The sequence below is a fragment of the Electrona antarctica genome (assembly GCF_951216825.1).
Source record: "Electrona antarctica genome assembly, chromosome: 18".
NCBI classification, from domain to species: domain Eukaryota; kingdom Metazoa; phylum Chordata; class Actinopteri; order Myctophiformes; family Myctophidae; genus Electrona; species Electrona antarctica.
Genome location: NC_136799.1, coordinates 19,106,739 through 19,118,851, shown reverse-complemented (window position 1 = coordinate 19,118,851; position 12,113 = coordinate 19,106,739). Strand labels below are relative to the sequence as shown.

At 42.0% G+C, this 12,113-nt stretch overlaps 2 protein-coding genes across 2 annotated transcripts; both read left to right on the top strand.

Annotated features, from left to right (window-relative positions):
• The first annotated feature begins 17 nt into the window (after positions 1–17).
• On the top strand, positions 18–3,673 carry neff2 (neuronal intermediate filament family member 2). Its single transcript, XM_079528257.1, has 3 exons — positions 18–1,163; positions 2,136–2,260; positions 2,496–3,673. Exons 1-3 carry the CDS (start codon positions 132–134, stop codon positions 2,554–2,556), a joined length of 1,218 nt encoding a protein of 405 aa, XP_079384383.1. The 5' UTR covers positions 18–131; the 3' UTR covers positions 2,557–3,673.
• Positions 3,674–5,915: 2,242 nt separating this feature from the next.
• Positions 5,916–9,817, top strand: mrps26 (mitochondrial ribosomal protein S26). Its single transcript, XM_079528005.1, has 4 exons — positions 5,916–6,285; positions 8,757–8,903; positions 9,087–9,210; positions 9,376–9,817. Exons 1-4 carry the CDS (start codon positions 6,065–6,067, stop codon positions 9,505–9,507), a joined length of 624 nt encoding a protein of 207 aa, XP_079384131.1. The 5' UTR covers positions 5,916–6,064; the 3' UTR covers positions 9,508–9,817.
• The last annotated feature ends 2,296 nt before the right edge of the window (positions 9,818–12,113 follow it).

Genomic DNA, 12,113 nt, shown 5'->3' with positions numbered 1-12,113 from the left:
ATGGTGTGCAGAACAAGGGGGACTTAAAAAAAAATAAAAAAAACTTCTGAAACAAAAAAACATTCACTTCATTTCCTTAAACCAACCCCAAAGAAATCCATCAACGGTAAAAGAAAAAAAAAACTTCCATCATGAGCTACGATTCCTACATCTACCGGCGTCCCTGGGACGGCTACAGAGGCTCCCGTGCTTCCAGCGGGAAATCCTCCTCCTCCATCATGTCTTCATCTGTCTTCTCCTCTTCCCGAGCCCCACCGACAAAGAGGAATATCCAGAGGTTTGCCTCTCCCTCCTCTCTCAGCCTCCTGCCGGACGGGTCAGAGAGGATGGACATGGCCCAGGTCAGCTCCCTAAACACGGAGTTGCTGGGCCTGCGGTGTCAGGAGAGGGAGCAGCTGGTGGACCTCAACGATCGCTTCGCCACCTACATAGAGAAGGTCAGACACCTGGAGCTGCAGAACCGGGCCCTGTTCGCCGAGCTGGACGCGTTGAGGAGGAGGCAGAACGACCCGTCCCGGCTCCAATCTGTCTACGAGGAGGAGGCACGGAGCCTGAGGGCCGCAATTGACCAGGAGAGTGGGGATAAGGCTCGAATGGAGTCTGAGAGGGACTACCTGCATGACACGTACGATCAGCTGAAGGAGAGGTACGATGAGGAGGCAAGGATGCGAGCGGATGCTGAGGATGCCCTGCAGAGGGCCAGGGATGAGGCCGCCAGGGCTGTGCTCTCCAACTGTGATGCGGATGCCAATGTGGTCTCACTCGCTGAGGAGATCGCATTCTTGAAGAAGGTGTATGCGGAGGAGCAGTTAGAGCTGCAGGGCCAGGTGCAGGTGGCTAACATCAGCGTGGATGCAGTGGAGGTGTCCCGCCCGGATCTGTCCTCGGCCCTCCGCGACATCCGGGCCCAGTACGAGAGGTTGGCCAACAAGAACATGCAGTCCGCTGAGGAATGGTACAGGAACAAGTTTGCGAGCGTGGCGGAGATGGCCACCAAGAACAACGAGGCAGTGCACGCCATCCGTGAGGAGACAGTGGAGTACCGCCGGCAGCTCCAGTCCCGCTCCTCAGAGATCGAGACCCTCCGGAATGTCATCGACTCCCTGCACAAACAACTGGAGGAGCTGGAAGAGAACCAGGGGAACGATGTGGAAAAATATCAGGTGTAGTGTTTAGATCTAAGCTTTTCTACTATGTCACAGTCAATTTAACCCTTGACAGAGTACATTGTCAGAGTTACATTTGCACTCTGGGTTTTACAGTGTACCTGCAGGAGAATTAGTAGGTAGGTAGGGGGTATAGCTTGGGGTCTTTTGTGCCTTTAAAGTGGCATTGAACAAAATATCAAACTACTAGAGTGGCTTGAAATTAGTTTTTTGGTCCAGCCTGATGGAGCAGAATAGCGCTGCTACTATAATGTACATCAGTAATTATGAGAATACTGAATTCAAGGCACACAATAAATGTAACTAAACCCTTCACTACTACAACATTCAAACTTGGATTGTATTTCAGAGGGAAGTGATGTGCTGGTGAGATTGTGCATGTCATTGTGGTTATCAAGTGGAGGCATTAGCCAAGGTGCCTTTTCTGCTGTGACATGACATGCATAATACCCAACACCACTCATGCACGCACGCACGCACGCACGCACGCACGCACGCACGCACGCACGCACACACACACACACACACACACACACACACACACACACACACACACACACACACACACTGGACGAGGAAGGAGGCTCATAGAACAGGATGACAAGGTGACCGTCTGGGCAAGAACTGAGAACCACAGCTACAATGACACAGCTACAAAAATGAAGGAGTACATGCCTGTCAAATTGTTCTTATTTTATCAACCACGGTCTTGAGTTTTCATTCCAGCCTTTAATTTTACCACGATTTAAATGCAATGTAATTTAATGGTGTTCATTATGTTGTAAATTTTCCCCCAAATGATATATTTGAACAACACTTTAAATACAAAAATATATATCTATTTGAAGGTTGCAGAGGGCTCTGAGTGACCCTCGCCATTTTACACACCAACCACTGATACAGTAACTGCCAGTAACAGTAATGCCAGTAACTGTAACAAAATAAATAATCATGCTTCTTGTTTCATAGATAAGAATACATGATTTGGAAAGGGATATTGGTGATGCCAAGCAAGAGATGGCACGATACCTGAGAGAGTACCAAGATCTACTCAATGTGAAGATGGCCCTTGACATTGAAATAGCCGCATACAGGTAAGACACACTTCTCAATATAATTTATCCAAAGCGGTGTACCGGTATACTTTTTGGAGGGATAGAAGATTTCTGATAGCAAAGAAATGAATGAGTTGATAGTGAATTCACCTCTATCATATCAGCAACCAGTACCTGGGTTTACATTTTATTTTAATGGGTGCCTCATTTTGTGATGAAATCCTGCCATGACCTCCAGCATAAAACTTGATCTCTACTTGTCTTCTCTCTACAGGAAACTCCTGGAAGGAGAGGAGATCCGTTTGTCCTACCCTGCTCTGCCTGGGTTTCACTAACTATTCGAAACTGACGCCACAACTATGGCATCAACCCAATGAATTCATCCCCTCTGTCCTTGATCTGACATTATCCCCTTCCTCATCCCTCTTCCCCCTTTTTACAATCATCCTCAACTTACCTCATCTTCTCATCTCATCCCATACAGTACCTTGGTACTCTCCAGAACCCCCCCACCCCCACACACACCTGAACAAAACCTCGACTCATACCAGCTCATTCGTCCCAAGACAGATGTGCCCTTGTTCTATACAAGAGGTCCTCCCTGGAAGTCCCCCTTCTTCTACACACGTTCTGATAAACCTGTAGACTGCAGAGAGGCTGCACCACATTAGTCATAAAGCAAAATGCCAGAAAACAATACTTCTGTTGGTAGAGTTCCTCCCCTATTACGTTCAAGCACTGGGGTTTGCTATTCCACGCTATCTAAACCTTCCGATTGTGCAAACATTTAAGCAAGTGTTTGTAAAGAAGGAATACTATTACCCTTATTCTCTGGATGCTTGGGCTTTATCTGAGCTTGCAGTTAGGCAAGAAAGCTGTAGCATTATTGATCAGGAACTCTACCAATTGATTATGTATTGCCCTGCAACGCTGGTTCTATTGTGATAGTAAGAGACCAGTAACCTTAAATATTTTATTTCCTTTCTACTAGAAAGCCATTTTGTTATATGTTTGCATTTTTCTTCCTTGGTATTTGCATACACACACAACACAAGGTTCAGTTTGTTTAAAATTGAGAGCTTGTATTGGTCTTTCTGTCTTCTGGCTGGTTATTCATTCATCTAAATTTCTAATCAACCAGTTTGTTACTTGCGAAACCTCCTGGGTATGGACATACCATGGAAGACTAATTGTTACTGGTTTATCCTTAAACATGCAACTTATCTGTCAGCCTGTCCACATTAGACTTTTGTTTTCTGTTCTGTAAGTTCATTCAGCCTACAAGCTAAAAGCAGTTAAACAGTAACTGCAGCTAGCCTGTCTGGTGGCAGAAGCTTTTTGTGGTTTTTATGCTTATCTTAGATTGAATTGGTGCTTTTAAAGCTATATGAAACTATACAAAGTCTGCACCTCTATGCTTGGTTTACCTGTAAGAGCCAGCAACATGCTGAATAAAACACAACTGAACTGCAAATCAAGTTCAAGTCTATTCCTTTTGTTGACTCATTATTACTTGCACAAGTCAGAGTGATGTACAGAAATAGTGGTGACAGCAGACGTCCAAAATTCCTAACCATCATGTGATTCACAAAGAAATCCGATGATTTATAATGTTACTGATTCAGAAGTGATGATAATATATAATTTACCTTTTAAAATGTGTTAAAAATGGTCTAAAACTGCTCTACTGAACTGCTATTGTTTGCTGCTCCACTATTGCCATTGCTGTAAAAACAAATGTGGAGTCAATGGATTGTTGCAACAGTCTCTTTACATAGCTCTGGTGTAACTTATTTCTTTTTTTAACCTTTATTTATTCAGAGAAGTCAGTTGAGAGCAAGCTCTTTTCCAATGACACCCTGATTACAGTAAACATAACATACAATTTAAACACAAATACATTACAAGATGATAAACAATTCAAAGTGAACAAGAACAACAACTAAAGTTGGCACTAAAGTAATGGTGACATCATGGCGATCATGCTGGTGTAAATGTGTGAATGTAATACAGGGGGTTGCGTCAACTTGTGTTGTGTGTGCACAGAAATACATATGCCACTTCCCTTATTCCACCACCTGCCTATTCAAATACACAGGCATGTAATCATGTGATCTCACAGAGGGAATACAAAAACTATCCTTGAAACACATGAAATACATGTATGTATCATTATGCACAGTTTGCACACTCTTTTCTACATGTTTAGAATCTCTATAGTGTTAGTCCTCAGTGTCAGAGGCATTGAATTCAATCCTGCAGTCTTACACTGACACAAAATCTAAAAAAGCCATGAACATGCATGATTATGCAGTCAAGAACATACACATATGAAAGAATATAACATGTCCCCGATTCATGATTTATATGTCAAATGGCATGTTTATATATTCCATGATTTTCTGCTACATCAATCAGCATCTGGTCAGTTTGCAGGCAATTAAGTATTTTGTAAGTTTGTGTAGTGTATCTTCAACACCGAAACATTCTAAAATCTCTCAAGCTCCCAAAGTCAGATGACCGGCACATAGCAGCATTGCACCATATCCCACAATCCCTTCCTGCTGGCAAGCTGACTGAAAATGTAATGTGTTAGTGTCTTGCCTCAGCATGGTTGTATTGATTCTGAGAACTGAAGCCACACATCCCACTGAACACTATAATACATACGTAGGGAGACCAGTGTAGGCTACTATATTTTAGAACATGCTGAGAGAGAACAATTGTTAGATATTGGGTTATAGAACATGGTGTGTGTGTGTGTGTGTGTGTGTGTGTGTGTGTGTGTGTGTGTGTGTGTGTGTGCGCGCGCGCGCGCGTGCGTGCGTGCGTGCGTGCGTGCGCACATGTGCGTGCATGTGTGTGTGTGTGTGTGTGTCTGTGTACTATGTCCCCAGTATAGTAGAATTTGAGAAATAGACATTGTGAGGACAATTTTCATCATAAGAGAGATATTTGTTGTTGACCGCACCTGTTACCTTTGTTGTTATGGTTACTACAGACTTACAGTTATATTAGGCTTTACAGTTACAGGGGATCGGCTCATGGACCTGCTACCAGAACGACATCTTACTTTCTGTAAACTCTCTCCCCAACTCTCTCCCCTGTTTGCAATGCCACAGGGTTCATTCGACTGCCACATTGTCATTATGGCTCCCACAGTGCTGGTCGCCAACACTGCTGTCATCATGAGAAACTCCATATTTGGGTGTGGCTGATCTGAAGGTCCATATATGTAGCCTTAGTTTGTGGAGACATCTAGTGCTGTCATTATGCTGATGTGAAACTGTTCCATATATGGATATGACTGGCTCATCATGACATTAGTGAGATCACATGAGCACCCAGCCAAGCAATATTATAAAGGGTTACAGTCACTAGCACAAAGTACACTAATGTATGGTTCTATCAGAAGTAACATGGATCCCACTAATCTCAACTCATAAAATCTTTCCAAGATATAGGCAGGCAGGCTGCTACAAACCTTCAAGACCAACTCCCATCAAATACTTGCATTGCATACTGCATTGCATTGTGTACTGTACAGGGTTCTTCACAGCCATAGTTATTTGACTGTGAGACAGGGACAGGGGAAGATAGACGGTAGTAGTGGGATTATGCGCATGCAATACTTTCCTGCAACGATAGATGGCGACAATCACTGAACTAGAACAGGCAGGAAACACTGCAGGAAAAACATTTCCTTCGGTGAAGTTCGGTCAAAGGGCACGAATATGGCGGCGACCGTGTAGCGATCGCATGATTCCAAACTCCGACCGTGAGTTAGCCTCTTTGCCATTGCTTATTAAATAACAACGCTACTAGTATTTCTCAACAACAACCATGTTGAACCTTTTTTGTGGGAGAAGTGTCCCCGCGGTGCGTGTCCTCGCACCCCGGTGCAGCGTGCTGCTGGAGACGGTTCGCGGCAGAAAGAGCCGCAATGATCCGAAGGCCAAGTCAAAAGAAGGACGCATTAAATATCCTCCACCCATCGACCCTGTGGAGATGCTGGTCATCAGGGAACGATACACGGAGTACGACTTGATCATGAAGGCTCTGCGGTATGTGAATCAAGATGTAAATTCATCTGGCTGCCTTGATTGGGCACAGTACAAATCGTTAATATGAATTAAAAGCTACACTTTTAGTAGCTTAGTGGTCCATATGTCTAATGCCGTTCCATCTAAATGCAACGGCATTAGAGCGGTCACCAGAGATTTCGACCCAGGACTATTCGACCCGGACCATTCGACCCGCTCTCGACCCGCTTGGACCTGACTTTTCGACCCGGACCGCGAGAGAGAGAGACAGAGAGAGACATAGAGAGAGAGAGAGAGACAGAGACATAATAATAATAATATGTACATTGATTTACCAAACAATTATTGTGTTGGTGTTTTTATTTACCAAACAATTACAAAGCTAATGGAGGCTAATGGAGGCTAAAGGGAGCCACCCACAGAGACACAGAGACACAGGCCATCAACGATCACATTCCTAAGGCTAGCAGCCACCATCCTCATCCCCATAGCAGAGTATGACGTTTTTTGCTAGTGGGGTTTTGTGAATAATCACATGAAGTATAAAAGTATGATATATAAGAAAAGTTATAGCTATAATGGTAATGCCTTTATTGATTGTATGCTGTGATTTGAATACACTATATTTTGTCATTCAGTCATAAAGTGACGTTCAGTCTACACATTAGCAGCAGCTCTGTGTTGTCTGACAATTATTCTTGCACTCATTTTATTCTCCCATATAGAACGACACAATGTAACATAGCTCTGTTTACACAATGCTGTACCCCCCTCCAACTGTATATGTTCCCCATCTTAAATCCTGAATATGGAGAATTAGGCATCACCGTTTGTCTGTTTTCTGTTTTTATGTTTTGTGTGAGGACTGCGGATGAAAATTAGCATCTTTGCTAATCCCGGTGTATTTACGTTCATGTGACGTTCATTAATATGCTCTGTCCTGTCTAAATAAACAAATAAAGTAAAGTAAAGATAATTCGACCCGGTAAAAACGGGTCGAACGGACTCGAATTTGCGGTTGGTCGAATAGTCCTGGGTCGAAATCTCTGGTGACCATTAGAGCTATGGATCAGACCAGAGCTACACTTTTAGGTTGTGTGTGCCTCGTTTTACACTAGGCTAGGCGCTCTGGAATGATTTGTAAATATAATAAAACAACTTAATTTGTAGTAGTGACATAAAAACGGACCGGTAGGTATTTTGACAGAAAGTAGGCCTACACAAGTATCCCTATATGGGAGGAACACTCATTATGTTAGAATATTAATAGAGCTATGGACCAGAGCTAGCACTTTACCACTGCTAAATGGATCTGGGGGATGTTCCCCACTTACCTTAGGGTTTAGGGTTAGGTTTCTGGTTTAAGGACTTCAGTGTTTTGTACTATACAATTGTATGTATAAGTACAGAACAAAGAATGTTTGTTGAATCTTTGTTCAAGTCTGAGCAATTATGTTTTCGTTTATTTTATGCCTGTGTTAATTTTGAGTTGGCTAAGACTATAGTTTAAGTAGCCTAGGCAGGCCTAAAGTTCAATGGATTGTTCAAAGACTGAGCTTAAATCAGAATTTGCTACTAAAAGTAACACTAAGACTAAGTTGCTAAAATACTTTTAGTCTTACTAGAAATACTAAAATTACTAGGTTAACCCTTTTTTGCATGGTGGGGAACATAGGTACGCTCCCGTCTTGGGACGCATCTATACATAATCTACACAGCATTAATATGCATACCATACATACATGAAACAAACAAACAAGCATGCATGCTTGTTCCTCTCCCCACTCTGGAGGGGAGAGAACAGATGGTGGAGGTGAACGGAACACTGTCGATCTGCTTGAATTAAACAACGTTAAACTTACCAACATTGCAGCTGTAGGGAAAGCTTGAATTGTCCTCTTTCAAACTGCAAAGTGTTTGTTTCATAAAATTCCACTGTAGACATGTTATGAGCTACTTTCTGTCAAGAAATTCTGTGCCGTGATATTATTTCTAAGTGTTGGAGTTTGGAAGCACTCGTTTTTAACTTTTTATTAACTGGTCGTGCTGCTGTCTCCTGCATTATGTGTACATTCGACAGGTGGTTTCGCAGGGCCATTCAGTGACTTCAACGAGCGCTTCCAAACTCCAACACGGCACAATCATCTGCACAGAATTTCTTGACAGAAAGTAGCTCATAACATGTCTACAGTGGATTTTTATGAAACAAACGCTTTGCAGTTTGAAAAAGGATAATTCAAGTTTTCCCTACAGCTGCAATGTCGGTGAGTTTAACGTTGTTTAATACAAGCAGATCGCAAATGCAATTTGGATTAATGGGCAGTCTCTGGATGGTATTGCAACTCTAGATTCATCTTGTATAAAAAAATCTAGTGTTACAAATTGCGGCTAATCTGCATCCACTATATATATACTGTATGGTCATTTTGGAGATACAGATATGATTTAAAGCAAACAATAGAACCACATGCTTACAATACTGTGTTTTTCAGTCTGGAGTTTAAGGAGGGCATGCTTCGAAAGAGATATGAGGTGGAGACGGGCTCCATGGCAGAGGAACGGGGCAGGCAGGAGGACGAGGAGCACAGTGCACTGATGGCCTTCAACGAAGCAGAGAACCAGCGCATGCTCAAATTGAGGTGAAATTAAGTTATTTCTGTTACACAGCTGTTTCTGCATTAAGAGGAAAATATTTACTTCATTTTTCGATGTATTAGCAGATTCAATGCAAATATATAGAATAGCTATATCAGCCAAATTATCTAATTTTGCAATAATACATACTACCCTGTCTGTACTCTCGTTTGTATTGTGTGTTTTAGACAAGAGAGGGTCCAAAGGGAAACAGAGGTAGAAGATCTCCAGAAGAAAGAAGCAGCCATTCGTAGGGAACAAGACTTGCAAGACTTCATCAAAGCAAAAGAAACGGAAATCTTACATTTGCAGGTATGTTTTCATGTTGTATTTAGTTTCTTTGATTTAAAATTGATTTAAAGATTTTGCATTTTTATTGGTCAAACATCGGTAATCGGTAGTGTAGGACTCAAGAATCGGGGTCGACATCAAACCTAATAATCTGTCAATGGTACAACCTTTTAAAATATATTGCAGGAGGCGGCAAAGAACTTCATCACCCTGGAGAACTTGGATCAGCACATCGAAGAGGCCCTGGACAATCCGAAGAATTATAATTTTGCCATCGACAAAGAGGGCAGAGTTGTCAAACAGACAGTACTGAAATGAGAAATTGTGTCTGAAATGAGAAATTGTGTATGTCTTCAAAGAGAAGAGACACAATGGACAAACACAGACAACCTTGCTTCAGTTCAGGCCTCATCAGACTATGTCCTTAACGGTTTTCTGTAGTTCTGTGTGATTTCACACAATAGTGAATAGCAACGTGATGTCAGAGAGAGCTGGAGTGGCCCGTCCATCATTCTGTTCTGCAGAAGACATGTTAGAGGTTTGAGATGGACATTCTTTTTTTCTCGCCCGTTTCTTTCCTAATGTCATGTAAACGGTATGTAAAATAAATTATGTGTATTTCTGTCTATTTACGATGGATTTCAATTTACTAAGGAGACTTCTAGAACTCATCCACTGATAAGTAGATGGATTTAATGTAGTTACACGTTTTGTGTACGTTGTTTCACCATTTTGTTTATGATTAATAACATTGTGGAAAGACTGCCGCAAACCATGCTGCAAAACACGCTTGAAGTATTTATTAACAGTTTTCAGAATGGGTACATTACACATGAAAGCACAACTCAATGTGCTGAGCACAATGTGTAGTGCATCTCATGTCTCTGTAGGTTAAGAATTAAATTCATCAATATTTAAAGGAGCATTCAGTGATTTTGGGGGGGCCAACAGCACACACCGACCCTGCTCGATCATGATTGGCGGAAGGCCCCTCTCTATCCTGATTGGATGAAGGTTGGGCCACCTAGCCAAAAACTAAACCTAAGGTTTTTGACCCCCAGGGGTTAACTGGGGACAGGGAGGAATTCTTTATATGGTCAGCACACACTATAGTAGGGAGGATTATCACAACAAAACAAAAAATAAGTTATATTTGAATTAAGTGAAATCACTGAATATACCTTTAAAGTACTGGAACTGTGATGTTTGTTAAACCTCACAAAAACTATGCCTAAACCTAACCTTAACCCAACCCTAACCTCACAAAAACTACCTCCAAAAAAGTAGTCTGGAGTTGTAAAAACGTAGCCTGTGGTTGTTGGAAAAAGTAATGGTGGCACTGGCAGCGGAATTTGAACTGGTGAGGTATGGAGTCAAAGTTGAGGGATTAGTCCACTAGACTAAAGCAAGGCAGCTGGGTCAGGGTACTAACGTATCATTTGTTTTTCTATTCAAAATAAAATTGAAAAAACAAAATATAATTTTATTTTTAAACCTAAAATTAACACAGGCCTGTTTTTTGTTATTCTGAATGTAAACATTGGAAATCAGTGCCTGTTTGTTCAGGGTACTGAAGGGTAATACTTTTCCTGCATGAGGTACACAGATACCTCCTGCATGGTTTCCACAGTGGCAATAACGAGAAAACCACTCGATTTTTCCTGTTCTTGTTTTTAGGGAACAAACGTATGTCGGACTCTCTTGCCTCAATCTTAACCGGCCATGTATGTCGGACTCTCTTGCCTCAATCTTAACCGGCCATGTATAATGTCGTACTCCGTCACCTCAGTTTTAACTGGCCATGGTCTAAAACTTTACTTTATCGGCAAAAATAAAGTTGTTTGCGGTTGGGCCAAAAATAGTGGCATAAGCAGGATTCAACGCCCAACTCATGTGAAAAGAAAGAAAAGCCCCGCACAATAGGGGAGGGGTAAGAAAAGCCCCGCCCAGTAAGGGAGGGGTAGGGTAGGGGAAGCCTCGCCCCTACCCTCCCCTCCCCATCCCCATATTTCTGGCAGAAGTTGTTGAGGGCTGATTTCAACGTTCTGCGCAGGAGGGGAAGTGCACCAAAGCATTATGGTCATTGTAGGAATCCAGCAATACAGACAAACCGTAGTGAAATACACAGACTTCATTATTTTCTGGCCATTGGGTGCAAATTTCAAATTGTGCTACTGTTATCTAATACAAATACTATTTTCTTCCAGCTGTGAAATGTCCCTTAACAGCTGTTCTAGTTTAGGAATCTCAAATTTATGGAGGTATTTGATTTATGTTTTGTTTTTCATTGCGGCAGTAGGTCGCAGTTTACTAAGAAAACCTGCATCTCCCGTCAGTCAGTCCGTCAGTCACGCCTTGTGACACGTTCCATATATGGCCGATACAGAATTCATTCCATATGTTGATCTGACCTCATCAGACCCTGTACACTCAAGATACGCTCCATATATGGCCAGTACAGAATTAATTCCATATGTTGATCTGACCTCATCAAACCTTTAGATCTCCATATATGGAGCGTGTCTTGAGTGTACAGGGTTTGATGAGGTCAGATCAACATATGAAATGTCATAACAGGTGAGCTCCATATATGGAGTTGCTGGAGCCGGCCAGCAACTCTACATCTGACCTCACGTACACCAGATTAAGTTTTTAAAAATCACAATGAAAATTACACAATATATACCTGAAAATGACAAATTAACCATATCAATAAAATGTATCTTCTTGCCAACCCAACAGAACTTTCTGAAAGAGTCCCAAAGAGTGCAAACTATTTCATAATGATTTCAGGAACATGATGACTGCAACCCTTATGCTGCAACCCAACAAAAATACAGTTTTGTTGGTCTGTGAGGATGGGACTCGTAAAAGTCAATCTTTGTCTTGTGTCCAAATTTGTTATTTGTTCTTGCAACTAACCG